This window comes from Salvelinus alpinus, chromosome 25, assembly GCF_045679555.1.
Source record: "Salvelinus alpinus chromosome 25, SLU_Salpinus.1, whole genome shotgun sequence".
Taxonomy (NCBI): domain Eukaryota; kingdom Metazoa; phylum Chordata; class Actinopteri; order Salmoniformes; family Salmonidae; genus Salvelinus; species Salvelinus alpinus.
This window is the reverse complement of record NC_092110.1, coordinates 18,372,630-18,396,421: the sequence shown is the minus strand read 5'-3', so window position 1 is coordinate 18,396,421 and position 23,792 is coordinate 18,372,630. Positions and strand designations below refer to the sequence as shown.

At 42.0% G+C, this 23,792-nt stretch overlaps 1 protein-coding gene across 1 annotated transcript; it reads left to right on the top strand.

Annotated features, from left to right (window-relative positions):
• The first annotated feature begins 3,482 nt into the window (after nt 1-3,482).
• Nucleotides 3,483-23,262, top strand: LOC139553533 (proline-rich membrane anchor 1-like). Its single transcript, XM_071365968.1, has 4 exons — nt 3,483-4,694; nt 5,929-6,067; nt 9,222-9,348; nt 19,801-23,262. Exons 1-4 carry the CDS (start codon nt 4,413-4,415, stop codon nt 19,898-19,900), a joined length of 648 nt encoding a protein of 215 aa, XP_071222069.1. The 5' UTR covers nt 3,483-4,412; the 3' UTR covers nt 19,901-23,262.
• The last annotated feature ends 530 nt before the right edge of the window (nt 23,263-23,792 follow it).

Genomic DNA, 23,792 nt, shown 5'->3' with positions numbered 1-23,792 from the left:
CTTGAACTAGGCTACTCGTGGAGATGCATTGTTCAGTTAGTCATAAATAAGGTATAAGACATTGCACACACAAGGATGTATCATCAATATCAAGTTATGCTTCACTTCTGTGTACTCCTGAAAGCATATTATAATATAATGTGTATTAAATGACCAGTGTGTTAAATGATGGTTAAAAATAAGTTAGAGCCCTTGAGTTTCTTGGCAAGAGCTTTAAAAGCCAGTTGCAGTTCACTCTACCCAGACTAAGTAATGGCTGTCGAAGTCACATCATATTGTTAAGATAGGCAAATTACTGAGTCCACTTACAGGTTGATGTTGGAAACTTGTGAATCGCTATGATTGTGCTCATTATTACAATGAACTTGCCCCAATAACTTATTCTCTCTTTTAATTAGCTCATTTTTCAGAAGAAAAAGCTGAATAAAAATAATCCTTTCATTTTCAGTTTCGAAACGAAACTCAATTAAGAGGTCCCAAAAGGAGCCGTTAATGACATACATGGAAGCCTCTGATGAAAGAGACAGAGGTTAGAACTATTTTAGGTCATTTTGTTATCTATTATTCCATCTTTTATATAACCATCTTATTATCTTACAGTCAATTCTTATTATTATATTCTTGTTTAGAATTGTTGATATTATGTGACTGACTGGCTCTATTTGGTCTTATGCAGCAACATTTGAAATTGTTTTTTTTTTTACATTGGATAAAAGTAGAGACTCAGAGCTAGAGAATGGTATATCATACACTACAGTTGAGGAACAATGGGAAAGTAATTGTGCTTTGAAAGTTGATAGACTTGTAAGCTCACTTTTGAGAAAATGTCCCTTGAATTGTTTGGTACCTACTGGAGAGCTTCTCTTTGTCTACACCCATTCAGCATCGTTCACACCCTCTTAAACTTTAGCCCCACCCATCTCTTTAATTGAGAGAACTGTTCACTCAGACCAATTTACTCACCCTAGCAGAGCTGGTTATGTGAGATGGTAAGGTTGGACCCAGGTGCAGAGAAGAGACCAGACAAGGAATCAGTGGTTAAAACCTCTTATGGCTCAAATATCAGCAGTGAGTATCAGCAGTGGAAAGAGGTGGCCATTTCAAACGGCCTCGTACTCAATTCTTGCTCTTACAATATGCATATTATTATTACTTTTGGATAGAAAACACTGTCTAGTTTCTAAAACAGGTTTAATTATTTCTCTAAGTGAAACATAACTCTTTTTACAGCCCATTTTCTGTAAAAAGTGACATTTCCAAGAAGCTATGTCTCTCTTCAAGATACTCTCTATAAAAGGCCTTGGCACTTAGGACTGTAGAAACACGTCACACGCCTTCCCCTGGATGTCATGCGGAAGTGAGAGAAGAAATGACTTGATTATCTCTGTCAGGGACTGAAAACAACATCTTGGAGTGATAAGTGCGCACTTAATTTTTTTTTCTGGGCGCGAAGTAGGAACTGGACTGCGCTCCTGGAAAACACTCGTTATAGGTGAATATGACCTCCAGCTTCGATTATATTTGATACATGTCACAATATCATCCTAAAGTATGTTTTTTCAATATACTTTAATTATATTATTGAAATTTATTCTGGACTTTAGACGTGATGCGACGCAAGAATTTTGTCAAGACGGAGAGGTTAGCACGGCATGGCCAGTGTGCCATGCTAATTCAAGAGGGACATCGTTCGTTCTAGGTCCAAATGAACACGGTTCTGAACAAAGGACCCTTTGGAGAACATTCTGATGGAAAATCAACAAAGATAAGGACCCAATTTGGGATGCTTTTTCATATATCTGTCGAACTGTGCTATCGCTAGCGTTTGACTAGAATCAATGCTGCTGTGTGTTAGCTATTGTAGTAAGCTAATATAACGATATATTGTGTTTTCGCTGTAAAACACTTCAGAAATCGGAAATATTGTCTGTATTCACAAGATCTTTCTCTTTCATTAGCTATCCACCATATATTTCTCTGAAATGTTTTCTGATGTGTAATTTAGTAGTTGACGTTGGTGTCTGTATTTTCTCTGGCTACTCCCGTGCGATTTCTGACTGTAGCTATGATGGTGGCTAAGATGGTAGCAGTAATGTAAAACTGTTTTATAGCTAAAATATGCAACTTCTTCGAACAAAACATAGATTTATTGTGTAACATGTTATAGGACTGTCATCTGAGGGAGTTTTTTCTAGGTTATTTAGGTTAGTTCTAGGTTAGTTAGGTTGGCTTTGCATGCTAGCTGCATGCTAGCTGCATGCTACCGGTGCTGTGAAAAATATCTGTCTCTCTTTTTGTATTTGGTGGTGAGCTAACATGAATATATGTGGTGTTTTCGCTGTAAAACATTTAAAGAATCTGAAATATTGTCTGTATTCACAAGATCTTTCTCTTTCATTAGCTATCCACCATATATTTCTCTGAAATGTTTTCTGATGTGTAATTTAGTAGTTGACGTTGGTGTCTGTATTTTCTCTGGCTACTCCCGTGCGATTTCTGACTGTAGCTATGATGGTGGCTAAGATGGTAGCAGTAATGTAAAACTGATTTATAGCTAAAATATGCAATTTTTTTGAACAAAACATAGATTTATTGTGTAACATGTTATAGGACTGTCATCTGAGGTAGTTTTTTCTAGGTTATTTAGGTTGGTTTTAGGTTAGTTAGGTTGGCTTGTGCATGCTACTTCATCCTACTTGTGCTGTGAAAAATGTCTGTCCTCTTTTTTATTTGGTGGTGAGCTAACATAAATATATGTGGTGTTTTCTCTGTAAAACATTTAAAAAATCGGACATGTTGGCTGGATTGACAAGATGTTTATCTTTCAAATGCTGTATTGGACTTGTTAATGTGTGAAAGTTAAATATTTAAAAAAAATAGATTTTGAATTTCGCGCCCTGCACTTGAGCTGGATGTTGTCATAAGTGTACCGGCGCCGGGCTTGCAGCCTGAAGAAGTTTTAAGAAGCTTTTTTCTTTTCTTTTTTTTCCATTTCAATCAAAAACAATCACAGTAAGTAACAGCTGCAATGAACCTTTTAAAGAGTCTTGTGTTTTCCACTCCAAAGTGTTAAGAGCAGTTTTCTAGTTGAAGGAAGTAATTGACCTTTAATGTGCAGAAACCCTCTCCACTCTGTGCTGATCAGGGAGGAAGAGGATAATTATATGGAGAGAGCTGCTTAGGCTTCATGTTTTGAGAGCACCACATTGGCTTGTCAACTGAGGTCGTGAGAGAGACACCGTAAACATGGACTATGGATAACGGTGTCTGTTATTTACAGACGACTGCATGCACGTCGAAATTGTTATGTAACTTTCCTCTCCTACTGTTCCATCTGTAGGGTCTGCAATTGGCCCCAATGTTAGTGCGTCCCATCCAAAGAGGAAGATATGGGGAATAAACATAATTTAGCCTACTATACTTTTTCACGCAAACTTTGAAAAAATCACATTTTGCTTTCTAAGCTTGAGTCTTGATGGTTTCTAAATTTGAGTCTTGATGTCCACATTTCACACCGCAGTATATAGCATGGACTACTGTAAAGGCAACATGTTTCTGTATTGTACTCTAATTGTTTTGTATATACATATATGGGTTATACAATATTCTGCAATATGCTATTATTGTGTGTATTATGTGCCCACATCTGAATCCTGACTTCCATCCAGTCTTCTGAGTGGTTTCCTCAGATGGCTTCATCCCTCCTACCCGCTCTCATCGTCTTCTAGCCGCTAAATGGGATAGACCGGTGTGAACATTATTCTTACCATTCATAAATGTTATTTTCTTGTATACCGGACATTTCGACCTACGTGTCTCGATAAACCTCTCTCGTCTGCTCAACTTTTCCTACCATTCGTAGTATTCGAGAATAGGTCGGAGCCTACTCGCAGTCAAGTATGAGCTGAAAGGAAGGGCACTACGCGAGGACGTCAAGTGCGAGTTACACTTGCACTGAATACGCGATGGTACCGTGAGGCTCTCCGCCTAATCTATAGTCTTTAGGCAGAGGGATGCATCAGTTTAACCCTTTGCTCTGCTCTCCAGAGTTGCATATATTTGTAAATACAGTAAGATTTAGTAGATAAGCTGAGGAAATGTGTTACGGGACTGCAGCTATTTTGGGGAGTTGTGTTGGACAATAATTTAAAGGATATTTTTTCATAATTTGCTTAAACTTCGATGGCTTGAGTATTTGCATACATGCATGCTGACAGGCAAGAATGTAAGGTACCCTATGTCCCGTTTACCGCTCTCACATCACACGGAGTAACGGAGCATCGGTTGGATTCACAGCGCTGGACATAGACCTATAGCGCATTTATTCGGATTGGGTTTGAGTGCCCAGATAAATAACTTTAGATATATGACTTCTTGGGATCGCCTGGTCACCTGCTTTCCTTGCCGGTCATATGCCACCAACAACGGAAATTCAAGAGCAAAATGAATATGGCATAAACTATTTCTGGAGACGCCAGTCACAGATATCGCCGCGGACTTGGATAGGGTGGATGAGAATTTCCCAAACGGTCCAATCTTATGCATACCGTGCTTGTTTACTCGCTACGCTGTCTAGTGTCTTCGAGAAGAGCTCAGGAGGAATGCTGGTCCAAGATCTAATACCATTTATTTTAAGTTTTTGGCCTCTTCTTTTCGGTCATTGCATTCTCTCGTTGGTTTTACTCTCATGCCAGGTAGGTATTGTGTTCGTGCGCGCCTATTGTAATTTTACGCATGGCGAGTTATTACACAAACGTAAGTGGAGCTCTATTTTAGGGTGTTTTTGGTAATAGCAGCTTTTGATCCTGCTCTTCTCACATGTTTATGTTATATCAACAACAAAAAACATTTTTAAACAGTCGCTATGTTTATTGATGTGCCTCGTGCCTTTCTGCACCCTCACACTATTGCACCAACTATGGAGAAGTTTTGAGTGGTAATCAGCTGTAGTTCCCAGTCAGTTGATGCAATATTGTCATGTGAAGTATACTATTAAGTGATTTGTTACACACGCACACACACAAGCACACACACAGGAAGGCAGGCAGAAAGTGTAGACTCTTGGAAAGTAGCACATAGGGAGCTATAGATTCCCATCTGGAATATGACGTTGAGGATGAGCATTCTAACCCCTGGCCCTTGTTGCTGCCTACAGAGAGCAGTGAGCCGGCTGTGCAGGCGCGGGATGTTGCCAGGGTTCATGTGTAATGTGATCTGCTCGAGTTTCCAAGTCCACCCACACACACTCCTCAGGGCAGCCTACTGCCCACTGGTGGTGGGTGGTTTCTCTGAGGGAGAGGGTTGCAGCCGTAGGCATGATACCATCCAGTATGTCTATGAATGTAGCTTCTGGGGAAGCAATATAGTAGAGGGATAGGATCTTGGGTACTACTGAGTGGAAATCCAGAGGTTTACAAACCACAAACCCTGATGGTTTAGTTTGCTGATGCACTAGCACTAATGATGCAGGACATTTCAGTAGGTAGGCTACAGTAGGCATATATTAACATTCTAAGCTCTCATCACGCACTAATTTTTAATCATTTAAAAGGCAAACTTTTTCAGAAATATGTCTTTTGGGGGTGGATAATGAAAGTAAATATTATTGAATGCATCATGAATAGTGAAACTCTTTCTCTCTCTCTCTCTCTCTCTCTCTCTCTCTCTCTCTCTCTCTCTCTCTCTCTCTCTCTCTCGCTCTCGCTCTCGCTCTCTCTCGCTCTCTCTCTCTCTCTCTCTCTCCCTCTCTTTCTCTCTGTCTGTCTCTCTCTCTCTCTCTTTCTCTCTCTCTCTCTCTCTCTCTCTCTCTCTCTCTCTCTCTCTCTCTCTCTCTCTCTCTCTCTCTCTCTCTCTCTCTCTCTCTCTCTCTCTCTCTCTCTCTCTCTCTTCCTCTCTCTCTCTTTCTCTCTCTCTCTCTGTGTCCATAAGGGTGAACTCCAGAGGTCATGCTCACAGACTGTAGCTGAGAAAGTGAGCGAACACTGCCAGCTGGCATGCCAGTGTAGAAGCTACCCCCTTCCTCCCCCGCCTCTGCCCCCACCTCCCCCACGGCTACTGTTGGCCACAGGTAAGGCTCAACTCACACCTGTCTCACACCACACCAACCAGCCTCTGCCGTTTCACTCTCCTGTCTCACTATCCTGTCTCACTGTCACCTGTTTCACTCACAACTGGCTCACTTCCAGTGCCTGTATCTATCTAAACCTTTTCACTTTAAATGTCTTGCTACTCTGATCTTCTACCAGACCATCTGTAGTGGAATGAAGTGTTTGCATCTTCTCACATGAGGTTTCTGAGTAGTGGAAGAGTGTGGTGTGTGTGGACGGAGAAAGGCTTTTTCTGAGAAGACTACGAGTGCCTGATACTAGAGCCGCAGGATGTTCACAGCAGAACAGGGGGATCATTATGCCTGGCTTTACCTTCGTGAGTACACAGTTGCCTGTGAAATCTCTGCCTCCTGTCCTGCCAGGCTCAGTGGTTTGGTTTCCCCTGGAGGACCCCCTTGTTAAAACACAGATGCTTTCATTAAATTGGGGTTTTGATACAGATAAGAAGGTTAATGAACTGTCCCGGCAGTCCCGTCTACGTTTTGTAAGTCAAGGCGGGACCACTGACTGTGTGTGTGTGCGTGTGTGCGTGTGCGTTGCCACACAGTTTTCTGTATTTTTCCTGAGTTTCTTGCCTTACTGGTTTCCATGTCTCCTTCAACATATTTCAGTGCTTAACTAATGATCAGATATGTTTCTGATCTGATACTGGGACATTCTTGTCATTGTCAAATTAGTTGTATCAACTATATGAATCAGTGTATGACATTGCGATGGTGGAAAGAGGATAGTTTGTCAATATAACTGGTGATATGATTTGTATGTTGTCATGAATACTGTAATGAGCAGTGCTATGAAATATGGGACAGGCATTGCTGATTGTGCACTCAGCCCAGGTTAAAACTGAGACTGTTGAAAATCAGTCAGCTGAAAGACTTCATACTGAGAGTGTGCAGGAGCACTTCATCATTAAATGCTCAACAGACAGCTGTGGAAAGGGTTCAATCAATCAGATTAAATTATTTCCTCTGTCTGGTCAATTCAGATAGGCCTTTTTTCCTCCTAAATTACCAAGTGAGGCATCTATGAATAGAAGATAGGGCTGTCAGTGACCAGTGTGACTCTAACTTACCTAACCTATCTGCCACCTGTTGATGTATAAGTCCACAATGTCGTCGATCATGAATGCAGGACTCTTCCACCGGGTCTTATCTGTAAACGTGGTCTACAGTTTATTGGCTGTGTATCGTCTCACCATATTCTAATTCCCTGTTTATGAATCTAAAGCGTTATACACATAGATGCACAATATGTATGTATGTTTATGCATGTCTGTTGTTCTATTTCTATAGTTCTAGATCCTTCTGTGACTACTGTCAAGGCCACTGCTGGAAGGTTCCCTGAATGATTCTATGAGATTCTCTGAATTCTATGACTGTACATTTCAGCATGTCGTTCTGTATTTATTATGTGGTTTGAAAAGAAGAGAACCATTACAATGGCAAAGCAAAACCTCTTGGCTTGGCAAAAAACTATTAATTTCTTGTAGTAAAATGATAGCATTTTTCTATCATAGTCTATGGAAGGTTGGGAAGAAGGCACGTATTTATGTTGTTCATGTATTGGGAAGGAGGCAAAACATTGGTCATCTGGCCTCAGTGAGAACTTTGTGAATAAATAACAGAGGCATACTACTTAAAGGATTGAACTGTAATCATTGCTGCTGTAAAATCTGTTTGTTTTGGTGTTTGCCAGATGTATAAGGGAGCTGATTGGTCTGGTCCCAAAATAATACATGAATATGCATGAAGAAGTGGGACAATGAGAGATTGTATTGACAAAAGTTTTAAATGAGGCAAATTGGCAGTGTTGAGTAAAAGTATGTGCTCTAAAAATGGCTCAGAAGTCCTTTCAAAAGAGAGCTTTATCACACTGAAGTAGATCCTTACCCCTGACTGAATTGAATCCAAAATGCAGGATTAAAACTGAAGTTGGGCTCAGAGGAGATTTTACATTCAAATTGACTTATGACATGGTGTGCTGGGGAGAAACGTGCCATGTCATTTGCTCTGGATAAATCTAAAGTGTTTAAATATTCCACAGCATTGCTAAGGGTTGTGTGTTACCATGGAGTCAATTCCTCCCTCTCATTCACAAAACTATTCTCTGAATGCATGGGATGTGGTTTTTGCATTTCTCTCTGTTACTGGATGATAAACCTACATTATTAAACCCAGCCATCATTACACTCTTGGCAGTGGGTTGGGGAGCTATATTCAGTTCATGTTTTAATACTTAGATATAGTAAAATGGATTCCACCTCAGACAGAGTGAGACATGCTTATTGCTGGGGACCCCTAAGACCTCCCTCCTGTCAAACTGAGCAGTATTGTCAGTGCCACAAAGCTTTTAACTATCTCTATGGTAGGCTATTCACCTTCATAAAAAGGGGAGACAGAGCGAGCGAAAACAGCACGTGGCTAGAGAAAAAACATGTTGAGAGAGAGAACAGAGGAAGGTCTAGAGAGATGGTGAGGGCATGGAGTACACCATTCAGATACTGTTCGTTGCTAAGCTGCACTGAGTGTAATATAAGTTCCCTGGTGTGTGTCCTTGTACTTGTACATAGTCCTAACCCTCAGTCAGACATCTGACCATAACATGGTGCTCCTGTAGGTGGAATCAGTTTGGACATGGAGTGCTTGTGTAATAAAGGTTGACTGCATTTTAAATGATTCATGGACCAGGGTTAGATATCTCTGAACATTTAACCTAAGAATTTGATGAACAGGTGAGCATTACCCTGCTATCCAGAGTTAGGAAGCAAATCAGGCCCAGAGCTTTATGGTGTAATAGTATAGTAATAGAAGGTTGAGAATCAATCCATTTTTAATCAGATCACTGGCAAGTTGATTTACAACATGGGGTGTGGTGTTGCTGCATTAATGATGAGCTTTCATCATGCCATCCCAAGACATAATGGTTGTCTATGAAGCATTTATGATGTAATACATACTGTAGGACAAACACAGTATCTAGGCTAAAGCAGTTTGCATGATAACCTAATCTCGATAAGCGGACAAGTGCTAGTGCTGTGTTAGAAGGCTAATGATGTTTGAAAATGAAACTGTATTTTTCTCTCTTTATCCATCCCCCTCTCCTCATCACTCCCAGTGGTTGAGTCCCCTCTGCCGCTGTTGAGGCCGTGGTGGATGGAGATCCTAGTGCTTGGGACAGTGGGCTGTGCCTCAGCTGTTTTCCTCCTTTCAGCCATGATCATCTGCTACAAGGCCATAAAGAGGTATGTCAGTTACCTATGTCAACAAGATTGACATGGAAAAGACTGCGTTGTGTCATTCGTATAGCCGACAATCTAAACAAAAAAACATATATTCCTTTCCTATTCAATTATTCTGCATTTTATTAAGCTTTCAACACAACCTGAAACATTGCTCAGGTTACAACAATAATTAGTGACTATGAAAAAGATTTGATTCTGGGGGTTGTTGCTATGTCATTGCCATGTTGTTATTGCTCTAAAGAAGGACACGTGGCCTGTGTTATGGGTCAGAGGGTGTTCAGAGGTCACAGGAATCATCTGGAAAGCTCTACCTACAGCAGAGTCATTACACTGTCACTCATTAATACTGGATATCATACATAATGTTGCACAATGCAGCTTTCTCCATAAAGCAAGTTAGATGGAAATTACATCTATAATCTTACTGGGAATAACCCAATGATCTGAAAGACCCGCGCTATAGTCAGCAGTTCCTGTCAGCAGTGTTCTAGACATTGAAATTCTTCCCTGTTCTATTTCTTGACGTGGGCTGATTTTGAATTGCATAATTGCACAGAGCTTTTTAGACTAGCAACTGAATCGATGTGAAAGTAAAGGCAAGATGGGTTACTGGAGAAAGCCCATGACCCTGTCGCCGTAGTGATGATGTGAGCTATTTCCCCCTGTTTGGATTGGCTCATTGGAGGAAAGGCCATGTGGACAGTGGTGTAAAGTACTTCAGTAAAAATACTTTAAAGTACTACTTAAACACTACTTAAACAGCCAAATACTGTGCACAGACACACAGGATAAACACACACACACACACACACACACACAAAAACACATACATACACACACACACACACACACACACACACACACACACACACACACACACACACACACACACACACACACACACACACACACACACACACACACACACACACACACACACACACACACACACACACACACACACACACACACACACTAACAGGCACAGTGTGACTAAAGAAGATATAAAGGTGCAGTAAGAATACATACAGTCACAGCTGGAGACACGTTTTTGCACATTATTTGAATACATCAAATTGTTATTCATAAAACTGTGTAAAGAGTGGATGTTACATATGTCTTTCCTCAGTAGGATTATATTTATCCTTTTCTCAAACAACAAACAGGCAAAGTCAGGCAGTGGAAGTAATGGGAGGTTGGCTCTGGAATTCATTATGGCAATTCACCAGCCCCCTCTGTAGCCAAGGGGCACCTTTTTAATGCAGCTATGGCAGGAAAGTGTTGTTGCAATACGGGCCGCTGTAGCCCCAAACCCAAGTAATTATTTATGAATTAATTTGCGCAGTCATTCAGTCGCAGGCTACATCTTTTATACATGCAAGCGGGTCGTGTCCTGAAGTTCTTATGGAGGTCTATCAGTCTGAGGAAACAGAGGTAATGAAAAAATAACAAATATTGATTTGAAAATTGTCATGGATCCTCTCTGACCGAGAGAGAGAGAAAGAATGTAGAGAGAAAAAGAGTCAGAGAAACAGAGACAGATGAATGTTGTCTACCAAAGCTGGGAAACAGCAGTAATTGGGTGTCTTAGTCAATAACAATGTGAGAGAGGTTTTGTCAGTGACAAAAACAGAAACAGTTATATATAGCCCGTCCAGCCCCTCAGTGCCCAAGGCTTTCCCAATGAAAATCAGCTGGAGTGTGGCCAAGGCCCCAGCAGCACAGACTCTAGAGGAGCTATCTCTGCAAGACCCGGCTGTCCCTTAGCTGGGCTGCACACATTTGGCCTTTTGTTTTTTTGTCTCATAATCTTATTCCGCCAGTCATTTGTCAGAGGCAAAGAGGTTGGACGAAACCCAATTTCATCCAATTCCATTCCATTCAGTTCATAGCATCAAGGGAGTTGATGTTTGTTGGCATGGAGAACAGGATTCAGACGTGCTGCGTGACAGTGCTGCGCTATCCAAACAGCAGACATGATGCTGCAGTCCATGCTGTCAGCAATGCGGGGAATCTAAACACCACAACAAAACAAGACAACACACTGTGCCTGTTTTTCTCAATTACTCGCTCCTCTGGGATTTCTGTCCAGCAAGGAGGACAAATCAGGACAGTTTATGTTCAGGGTAAATCCAGCATAACCATTCAGTTAAAGATTTCATGAGGAAGCAAAATATACTGTATCTTTAATGAAATTATTACAAAGCATATATAATATTCTGGTTTTATGATACTTCATTACTACACTTCCGAAACAGTGAAAAGTGAAAACACTTTATGAGGGGTCTTTAAACAGTAGCATGTTCCTCTATTGTCCAGATGGTATGAGAATAACTGTAAACAGCTCAACACATGTCCCAACCTCAACATTATCCCTTCCCCAAACTTCAAACGGACGTGTGCTGCGATTGCACAGCTTTGATATGAAATATTAATCTGACCTGTGAAGTGTTGTGTAGCCACCTGCCACGTGTCAACAGCATGACATCTATTATTGAAGGGCTGGGTAGAGGTCGCTGTGAGGCCCGAACACCCTGCCCTCTATGGTGGCCTGCTAGAAATACATTGATGATCATTGACTCGAGACTAGGTCAGTGCCAGTGGAGAAAGTTATGGAGCTTAAAACACCTTTTCAGTGGTCCATGGAGACTTCAGTGGGAAAGTCTGGTGTATCCCAACTCCCCTAGCTATCTCCAATCATGAAAGTATGCACACACAAACGCACGCACGCACACACACACACACCAGCCAATAATGTCCCAGTAGGATGTGTTGGTACCCTTGGGCCCTTGAAAAAGAAAAGGAGAGCTGCCCATTCTAGGAGCTCAGATGCAATAATTTAATAACCAACGTTTTTCGACTGGCTGTCTTCATCGGGGTATAATGACAAACACTGCAGGTCACTAGTTTAAATAGTTTGAAAGGACACACACAGGTGTCTGTAATCATGGCCAGCTGTGGCTTGATTTCATTGGTTGATTTAGAGGTATAAATAGAACATATAAAAAAGCATGAATGGATAACTTACGATCATAGATACAATTTGGCTACATAGTCCTACAAACATGATTTACAATGGCTAGCAAAAACACAATAATCACAAGAATGGCTTCAGATCAATCAATCAATCAAATGTATTTATAAAGCCCTTTTTACATCAGCCGATGTCACAACGTGCTGTACAGAAACCCAGCCTAAAACCCCAAACAGTAAGCAATGCAGATGTAGAAGCACAGTGTCTAGGAAAAACTCCCTAGAAAGGCCAGAACCTAGGAAGAAACCTAGAGAGGAACCAGGCTATGAGGGGTGGCCAGTCCTCTTCTGGCTGTGCCGGGTGGAGATTATAACAGAACATGGCCAAGATATTCAAACATTCATAGATGACCAGCAAAGTCAGATAATAATAATCACAGTGGTTGTAGAGGGTGCAACAGGTCAGCACCTCAGGAGATCAAACTCTACTTTGGAATGGAGTAATGGTCTCTAAATTAAAGATCCAGGTGGCCTTTCGTTTTAACAATACATTGTCAAGGTCACCCCCTCGCCTATGGAGGGTGACGTTTTCGATTCCGATATAGCAAAGGGATGAAATAGAGTGGTTTGCTTCCAAAAAGTGGGCCGCAACTGGGTACGTCCAGTTTTTGCACATAATGGTGCTACGATGCTCCGAGATTCTTACTTTTAATTAGCGCTTTGTTTTGCCCACGTAATTTTTTCCACAAGGACAAATTATAAGATAAACAACTGCCTTGGTGGAGCACGTGATAACACCTTTGATTGGGATCTCCTTTGAAGGATTTGAAGGATCTAGATTTGTACAGTGGCAAGAAAAAGTATGTGAACCCTTTGGAAATACCTGGATTTCTGCATAAATTGGTCATACAATTTGATCTGATCTTCATCTAGGTCACAACAATAGACAAACACAGTCTGCTTAAACTAATAACACACAAACAATTATACATTTTCATGTCTTTAATGAACACACCGTGTAAACATTCACCGTGCAGGATGGGATAAGTATGTGAACGCTTGGATTTAATAACTGGTTGACCCTCCTTTGGCAGCAATAACCTCAACCCAACATTTTCTGTAGATGCGGATCAGACCTGCACAATAGTCAGGAGGAATTTTGGACCGTTCCTCTTCACAAAACTTTTTCAGTTCAGCAATATTCTTTGGATGTCTGATGTGAACTGCTCTCTTGAGGTCATGCCACAGCATCTCAATCGGGTTGAGGTCAGGACTCTGACTCGGCCACTCCAGAAGGTGTATTTTCTTCTGTTGAAGTCATTCTGTTGTTGATTTACTTCTGTGTTTTGGGTCGTTGTCCTGCTGCATCACCCAACTTCTGTTGAGCCTCAATTGGCGGACAGATTACATAACATTCTCTTGCAAAATGACTTGATAAACTTGAGAATTCATTTTTCCGTCGATGATAGCAAGCTGTCCAGGCCCTGAGACAGCAAAGCAGCCCCAAACCATGATGCTCCCTCCACAATACTTTACAGTTGAGATGAGGTTTTGATGTTGGTGTGCTGTGCCTTTTCCCCCCCACACGTAGTGTTGTGTGTTCCTTCCTGACAACTCAACTGTAGTTTCATCTGTCCACAGAATATTTTGCCAGTAGCGCTATGGAACATCCAGTTGCAGTTTTGCAAACTTCAGATGTGCAGCAATGTTTCTTTTGGACAGCAGTGGCTTCATCCGTGGTGGCCTCCCATGAACACCATTCTTGTTTACTGTTTTACGTATTGTAGACTCGTCAACAGAGATGTCTCTACAACATTCGCAGAGTACGACCCTGCCTCACGCAGGAAGCGGCGCAGGTCCTAATCCAGGCACTTGTCATCTCCCGTCTGGATTACTGCAACTCGCTGTTGGCTGGGCTCCCTGCCTGTGCCATTAAACCCCTACAACTCATCCAGAACGCCGCAGCCCGTCTGGTGTTCAACTTTCCCAAGTTCTCTCACGTCACCCCGCTCCTCCGCTCTCTCCACTGGCTTCCAGTTGAAGCTCGCATCCGCTACAAGACCATGGTGCTTGCCTACGGAGCTGTGAGGGGAACGGCACCTCCGTACCTTCAGGCTCTGATCAGGCCCTACACCCAAACAAGGGCACTGCGTTCATCCACCTCTGGCCTGCTCGCCTCCCTACCTCTGAGGAAGTACAGTTCCCGCTCAGCCCAGTCAAAACTGTTCGCTGCTCTGGCACCCCAATGGTGGAACAAACTCCCTCATGACGCCAGGTCAGCAGAGTCAATCACCACCTTCCGGAGACACCTGAAACCCCACCTCTTTAAGGAATACCTAGGATAGGATAAAGTAATCCTTCTAACCCCCCCCCCCTTAAAAGAGTTAGATGCACTATTGTAAAGTGGTTGTTCCACTGGATATCATAAGGTGAATGCACCAATTTGTAAGTCGCTCTGGATAAGAGCGTCTGCTAAATGACTTAAATGTAATGTAAATGTAATGTTAGCATGTTCCAAAGATTTCAATAGGTCTTTAGCTGACACTCTAGGATTCTTCTTAACCACATTGAGCACTCTGCGCTATGCTCTTGCAGTCATCTTTGCAGGACGGCCACTCCTAGGGAGAGTAGCAACAGTGCTGAACTTTCTCCATTTATAGACAATTTGTTTAACCGTGGACTGATGAACATCAAAGCTTTTAGAGATACTTTTGTAACCCTTTCCAGCTTTATGCAAGTCAACAATTCTTAATCTTAGGTCTTGTGAGATCTCTTTTGTTCGAGGCATGGTTCACATCAGGCAATACTTCTTGTGAATAGCAAACTCAAATTTTGTGAGTGTTTTTTATAGGGCAAGGCAGCTCTAACCAACATTTCCAATCTCATCTCATTGATTGGACTCCAGGTTAGCTGACTCCTGACTCCAATTGCCTTTTGGAGAAGTCATTAGCCTAGGGGTTCACATACTTTTTCCAACCGACACTGTGAATGTTTAAATGATGTATTCAATATAGACAATAAAAATACAATAATTTGTGTGTTATTAGTTTAAGCACACTATGTTTGTCTATTGTTGTGACTTAGATGAAGATCAGATCAAATTTGATGACCAATTTATGCAGACATCCAGGTAATTCCAAAGGGTTCACATACTTTTTCTTGCCACTGTAAGTGCCATTGCATTGAGCTCAGCCAGACATTGTGTGGGGGTATTTTGAGATGGTAAATCAGAGTTTACCAATTGATCTCAGAGATTTCTGCCCTGCGAGAATACGAACAAGGTAGGGTCTGAAAACACATACCTATTTTATTTTTGCATTTTTTAAATTTGACCTTTATTTAACTAGGCAAGTCAGTTAAGAACAAATTCTTATTTACTGTACAATGACTGCCTACCCCGGCCAAACCCGGACAACGTTGGGCCAATTGTGCGCCGCCCTATGAGACTCCCAACCACAGCCGGCTGTGATACAGCCTGGATTTGAACCAGGGACTGTAGTGACGCCTCTTGCACTGAGATACAGTGCCTTAGACCGCTGCTCCACTCGGGAGCCCTGAACCTATCCTGTCATCAGATCTTAAAATGTGCCAATGTTTGTGAACGATTCCCTTAATTAATTCAGAGCACTTTGAATAGCGAGTAGTAAGAACGCAAGAATGTTTCTTTTTACGAGACTGTCCTTGAAAGAGATCATGTCTCGATTTGTTTTGTATTTCCTCATCGGCAGTATTAATCTGACCATTTTTGTATCCCCTTTCCTTGAATTTTCTTTGCATCTCAGCCATGTTTCTGTCAATATGATTGTTTTTTGCAAATTCTTTTGATTGGACAGAATTGGTTGTAGGGCAAACTGTTTTTCAAGGGAAACGGGTGACAGCTATCAGCCCTCAACAAACTGTTATCCTCACACAAAATCAGAAGATCAAGGAAACTGATTTGACGTGTGTCAGATTGCATAGGGAATTTCAGGTGCTCAGAACAAGAGTTCAGAAAAACATGGAACGCCTGGAGCTGTTTTGCATCACCCCTCCATCAAACAAAAATGATCATCAATGTACCATTTCCAAATAATAACATTTTTGAGAGTATTGAGAATGGACTGTTTCTCCATGTAACCCACATATAAATGAGCATAGTTAGGAGCCATGGGGGATCCCATAGCAGTACCCTTCCTCTGGATAAAGAAATTGTTTTGAAACATGAAATAGTTACGTGTGAATACTATTTCCACCAATGTCATAATGCATGCACTGGAGGGTAGTTCATTTGGTTCACGTTGCAAAATAAAATGTTCCATGGTACCCTTGGGCCCGGCAGTTTCCTCTCCAGGCAGGTTGTCCCAGGTCTCAGAAGGAGAACACAGCATCTGTTTATCATCCGGGCTGCCGCTGTCTGTGGGAAGCCATCACCACCAAGGTTTTTGGGAAAGCAAACACACACACACACGCACACACACACACACACACACACACACACACACACACACACACACACACACACACACACACACACACACACACACACACACACACACACACACATAATAGACACACCAGCACTAGCCAATCATGTCCCAACAGGATGTGTTGGTACCCTTGGGCCCGGCAGTTTCCTCTCCCAGGCTGTCCTAGGTCCCAGAAGGAGAACACAGCATCTGTTTATCAGCAGGGCTGCCGCTGTCTGTGGGTAGACATCATCACCACCACCACCGCCACTGTCTGGCCCACTACAGGACACACTCCTACAGATTACATTTATGGATAGCACAACACAGGAAGTGCATTGAATCACTGTCACTGTCTCCTGTGATGGGTAACCTTGCCTGAGACCTAGGAAGCCAACTGTCACCCCCAGACAGGAAGCTAGTCAGGAAGCTACTGACTACTCATTAGTGACCATTCTGTTATACTAATGAGTGGACTCTAAGTTCAGTGTCTCCAAGTTAGTACTACAGTAAGGCTTGTAACATCCATGGAGATGTAAATACTCTCTATATGCAAGAAGATATCGCATTAGTAATTGTAAAAATAGCATTTGTGGATGATGCCTAAGAGTGACCAATATATTTTATTGAATATTTAAATGTCATCCCAGTAAGATCCCATGGCAGGGCAAAGTCTTGGTCTGGATTAGACTGAACGACTGTCCGTCAGGTCAGACTGGCCAGCAGTGGCTTTAAGAGGAGAGGGAAGGAGACACTGAGCTAAGATGTAGCTTAAGGGCCCCCTGTGCCACTGAAGGCATTGTACAGTATTGAGTGGGACAATGACTGTACTAAATGTATTCCGATCTGTCTCTGGGTTACATAAGCCTGTGCAGAGGAGAGCAGCTGAAGGGGTCGGCATAGAAGACACAGTACACTGGACAAATATAATAACCACAAAAGCACTGAGGGATGTATGAAAATGGCTTGCATTGAAGGATACTGCTTTTCACAGACCAATAATAGCGGAGGATTATGTGCTTCGGCTTGTTTTGCATCAGAATGTGGCTCACAGAAAGAGTAGCATTACAGCATAACCAGCATAACCAAGAGAGGGAATCTCACTCACATAGAGTATTACAGTATTAGTATTTATTTTATGTTCTATGTATACATAAGCTCTTCTCTGAGGTAAAATAAAATGTTATCGAATATCAATGGAGTGTGTCTAATTGCCACATCCAGCATCTCTTCTGTTTGATTTATCTTCTCCTTTCGTGGCTCTGATAGCGACGTGACTTTTTAATGTTCAGCTTATTAGAGAGCATGACTGACCAGTGCATCCAGCCGCAACAGCCTATGAAATCCAATCTCTCTGTAGGTAAACAGCCACAGGCTTAAGGAGTAGAATGATTTATGATTTTTCTTAAGTTAAATAAAGCACCTCTACTGTCGTTACATTTTTTTTATTTAACCTTAATTTAACTAGGCAAGTCAGTTCGCACTGAGCTAAAGGGTAGAGCTGCCGCTTTCAAGGTGCGGGACTCTAACCCGGAAGCTTATAAGAAATCCTGCTATGCCCTGCGACGAACCATCAAACAGGCAAAGCGTCAATACAGGGCTAAGATTGAATCATACTACACCGGCTCCGATGCTCGTCTTATGTGGCAGGGCTTGCAAACTATAACAGACTACAAAGAGAAGCACAGCCGTGAGCTGCCCAGTAACACGAGCCTACCAGACGAGCTAAACTAAATAACTTCTATGCTCACTTCGAGGCAAGCAACAGTGAGGCATGCATGAGAGCATCAGCTGTTCTGGACGACTGTGTGATCGCGCTCTCCGTAGCCGATGTGAGCAAGACCTTTAAACAGGTCAACATTCACAAGGCTGCGGGGCCATTCGCAGCCTTCTAAAAAGATTTGGCATGGGTCCTGAGATCCTCAAAAGGTTCTACAGCTGCAACATCGAGAGCATCCTGACTGGTTGCATCACTGCTTGGTACGGCAATTGCTCGGTCTCCGACTGCAAGGCACTACAGAAGGTAGTGTGTACGGCTCAGTACATCACTGGGGCTTAGCTGCCTGCCATCCAGGACCTCTACACCAGGCGGTGTCAGAGGAAGGCCCTAAAAATTGTCAAAGACCCCAGCCACCCCAGTCATAAACTGTTCTCTCTACTACCGCATGGCAAGCTGTACCGGAGTGCCAAGTCTAGGGCAAAAAGGCTTCTCAACAGTTTTTACCCCCAAGCCATAAGACTCCTGAACAGGTAATCAAATGGCTACCCGGACTACCTACATTGTGTGCCCCCCCCAACCCCTCTTTTACGCTGCTGCTACTCTCTGTTCATCAGATATGCATAGTCACTTTAACCATATCTACATGTACATACTACCTCAATTAGCCTGACTAACCGGTGTCTGTATGTAGCCTCGCTACTGTTATAGCCTCGCTACTCTAAATAGCGCTACTCTAAATAGCCTCGCTGCTGTTATTTTTCACTGTCTTTTTACTGTTGTTACCCTTTTTGCACTATTGGTTAGAGCCTGTAAGTAAGCATTTCACTGTAAGGTCTACCTACACTTGTTGTATTCGGCACATGTGACAAATATACTTTGATTTGATTTGATTTAAGAACAAATTCTTATTTACAATGACGGCCTACCAAAAGGCAAAAGGCCTCCTGCTGGGAGGCTGGGATTAAAAAATTAAAAAATTATATTGGACAAAACACACATCACGACAAGAGAGACAACACTACATAAAGAGAGACCTAAGACAACAACATAGCATGGCAGAAACACATGACAACACAGCATGGTAGCAACACAACATGACAACAATATGGTAACAACACAACATGGGAGCAGCACAAAACATGGTACAAACATTATTGGGCACAGACAACAGCACAAAGGGGAAGAAGGTAGAGACAATACATCATACAAAGCAGCCACAACTGTCAGTAAGAGTATCTATGATTGAGTCTTTGAATGAAGAGATTGAGATGAAACTGTCCAGTTTCAGTCAACATAAGTTGTGTTTGTTTGCAGGAAACCACAACGGAAAGAGGAGAACGGGATGAGTCGTGGAGAGTATGCCATGAGTGCACGCAACAAGAAGGCCATGGGCCCCAACAACACTGTGGTGTAGACTGTTCACTGACAGGAAGAGGAATTGACATAACCATAACCCCACCACCACCATCCATCCTACCCAAAATGCAACAATTCCCTCTTACCTAGAACGCCACAGGGGTTGACCTGTTTAAAACACATTAACGCCTTTCCTTCTCTCTTAGCATGTTGCCTGGATGAAAGGAAACTTCCATATGAAGGAAAGTAGTGAAAAGAACATAAAACAAAACATAGAAGTGGATTCAGAGAACTAGTAATAAAGTGAATTGAGGACTTCACCAGACTGAACATCATGTTGTCAACACGAAGTGTCATTGACAGGAGGATGGTTGACTGCTAGGCTACCAATCTATTCAGCTCCACACTTCTTACAGGCAACTACAATGTAGGAACAGACGTTGAAGGACAGCAATGGGATAGGAGGTTGCGAGGACCAAATCATGAAGAAAATGTGCATGCAGGTTTTACTCTTTGGGCTGTCTCTCATCTATGCTCCTCTGACCCTTTTTCATATTTAAAGCAGAATTTGTACAACACTGTCACAGTTGCAGGTGTGGTTTGGGATGTATAGTGATCATCTGACTATGCAATTAAAAAATATGTACAGGTCATACCAAGAGTGAAGTAAAAGAAGGGGATCAAGTCAGTTCCTATGTTCCATACCAACAACACAGCTGAGAACTGAATTAGATTTATTTGTTCATTTATGTATTTATTGTCTGCGTATGAATTCCATTTTAATGATTTGAAATGTGTTATTTTTTATGAATTATTTAGTAATCATATCATTAATTTGTAATGTTTTGATGCTTTAAGCCCACCACAGGAGGTTGGTGGCACCTTAATTGGGGAGGAGGGGCTCATGGTAACGGCTGGAGCGGAATTAGTGGAATGGAATAAAATACATCAAACACATGATTTCCATTTTTTTTTATGCCATTCCATCTACTCCGTTCCAGACATTATTATGAGCCAGCCTCCACTGAAGCCCACTGTTCATTTGCTACTGACACAGTAAACATTTCAGCTTGCTCTGCAATGAGTTTAAGGTATCAATTGTTCATCTCTTGCTGTTTGACATGCCTTTTTCTCTTCCCCTCTGACTTCAGCGAATATGATGGGAATTTCTGTGTTTTGAGTTTGTGAATGTGTGCTTTCTGACCATGCTTTATTAAGCAGCTTGTTCTGTACTACCCTCAAGTCTTTATCACAGGCCCCCTACAATACTAACATCATATTACATTTTGTTTCGTCACATCTCAATGGTTAGACAGCCAGGGGAGGCAGTGGTGGACAGTGGGAAGCCCTTTGCCATGTTCTGATGTGATTTTGCAGTCTTAATTGTTCCACCTTTCAGCAAGGGGAGAACCCATCACTGTAGAAACAGTGCACATGAGCCCAGGGCTCAAGTGCTGTGTGGTGGAGGACACGATTCTAAACAGAGGCTAATCCGGATATTAAGTTGCAGAGAGGATGGCCTCAAAAGGGACATGTGACTCACACTCACAGGCATCCTCAACATCCGTCTGCTATAAACAGTACACAGTTAGCATCAATCAATTACTAAGATACTTTTTGGCATAGGTGCAGTTCATCTGTATATAATGTGTGTGTGACTGTGTGTGTGAGAGAGAGAGCACAATAGATGGATGTCTGGCAGTATCTCTGAAATGTTCCATTACTGTTGAATTTTGTAAACACAGACCTTGCATTGTGATTTGCATACAAGGGTGGACTGGGACCAAAAATTGTCCCTGCCATTTCTAACACACCAGCCCATTTCTTTCCTCGAGGCCCCCACATTAGCCCGTTGTCTTCCCTGAGGACCCCATTATTAGCCAGAAAATTATAATTTTGTGAAAGAATCACTGGGCAAAAAATGGAGCAGCCCGGCCAGTCCACCCCTGCATGCATAGGTATTACCATATACCCTATAATGTACCCAGATACTGAAGATGCATCACTAATACTGTATATTGAGGGAAATGATCATGGATGCATGAATGTAAATATTGATATTTAAAAATATCTGCCTTCTGAACTGTAATTACATGTACAGTGTAACAGAAAATATGTTTATACATAGTAGAAATTAAACAATGTACTACCAATTAGAATTAAATCAATGTTGTCATGTTTATGGAGCAAACCATTCATGTATATTTGGCAATGAAAAGTTATTGCACAATTAATTCATTATATACCAAAAGGATACATAAATTCGATAAGGTACATTCAGTTGATTAAGTTGCTGACTTTTTCAGTTGTAAATAGGTCTATAGAAAGACAGGCCTATAGTCTTATCACATAAGCAAAACAAGAAGAGACAAAATGAGAACATGCTTTAATTGAATGGCATACGGTACAACATTGATAAATCCACTGCGTGTTAATGATAAAGGTGTTATTTTTAGTATGTACCCATGGTGCCTCTCCTTTCTGTGTCTCAGAGAGCTCCGTACTGGTCTTCTCCTGGGGCTCCCCCTGGGTGCAGGACGTGTTCTCAGTCTGTCTCACAGCTATTATCAAACACAGCCATCCCCCTGGGGCTTGATCATGCTAACGGGACAACTTGTGGGCCACTGGGGTTCTTTTGATGTCAGGTCTTGGCACGGACATTCTCTGTGCATACAGACTACGGTATGGACAGAGGACTGGTCAACCACTTCTGCTCTGCTACCACTGTGACCACTGTGACCCACATGCGTGACTGAATAGAACAGCTGACAAACCCAAATCGATCAACAATCTGGGAATATGTGCAACATACCCACCTCAATAGATAATAATAGAATTGGAAAAAGCTATGGGCTCTGGTAGCTAGGTCATAAAGGAATCAATTGGTCAATATTCTTGAGCATTTTCTCCTTGCACATTCTGTAGGACATTTTAAAAGGGAGACCATTTGAAGCACAACCACTTCAGAGGGTGAGAAGTCCATCAGGGTCCAAGCTGAGCCATGTAGAGAGGGAGGGAGAGCACCACAGAGTAATGTGAATGAGAGACTATACAGTTCCCTGCCTTCCCTGCTTTAGATGTGCCACTTGATGATAATGGCATGGGACACTCCGGGCAATTTAAACATTCATGCATTGTCCAGTCAGGGCACTCTGAGTTGCTCTGTAATAAAGAAGATCTGACAGGCCTGAACAGGAAGGCCACGGAGCCTCTCTATCTCAAAAAGCTCTGTGTGGCTCGCCCAGATAAAATACAAGGTATTTCACAGGGCTGAATGGGAAAATAATCACCTTATTTGTTAAGCAAAAAATTACATCTATTTTTTTACAGTAATATAGCCACTGTGGTATAAATTTGATTATTTCTGTAATTACAAGATTTTAGGCTGCTTATGTGCAATTGAATGATTATGGCCAATCAGAAGACACACTATTGGTTATATGAGTATACTGTATACTTGTTATTAAACATCCAGTGAGTGCTTCTGTGTGTCTCTTGTTTGTGGCTGTTAGCTGCAAGTCTGAACTGTTTGCTCTCCAGCAGTAAAAATCTGGGAAAGCCCATGCATATCCTTGCTGCTCTCTCTGTGTGTGTGCCTTTGGGACCATAAGTCCTCACAAGGATAGTCAAACAAATAAAAAATTCTCAATTTCACCATTCCCCAAAAGGAAAAAGGCAATTTTAGGCTTCAGGGTTAGTTTTAGGGTTAGGTTAAGGTTTAAGGTTAGGGTTTTTATATATGGTTAGGGAAAATAGGATTTCGAATGGGAATCAATTGTTTGGTCCCCACAAGGATACTAAAATGTGTATGTGTGTGTGTGTGTGTGTGTGTGTGTGTGTGTGTGTGTGTGTGTGTGTGTGTGTGTGTGTGTGTGTGTGTGTGTGTGTGTGTGTGTGTGTGTGTGTGTGTGTGTGTGTGTGATGGTGATGAGTCTCGTGCAGTAGTGCAG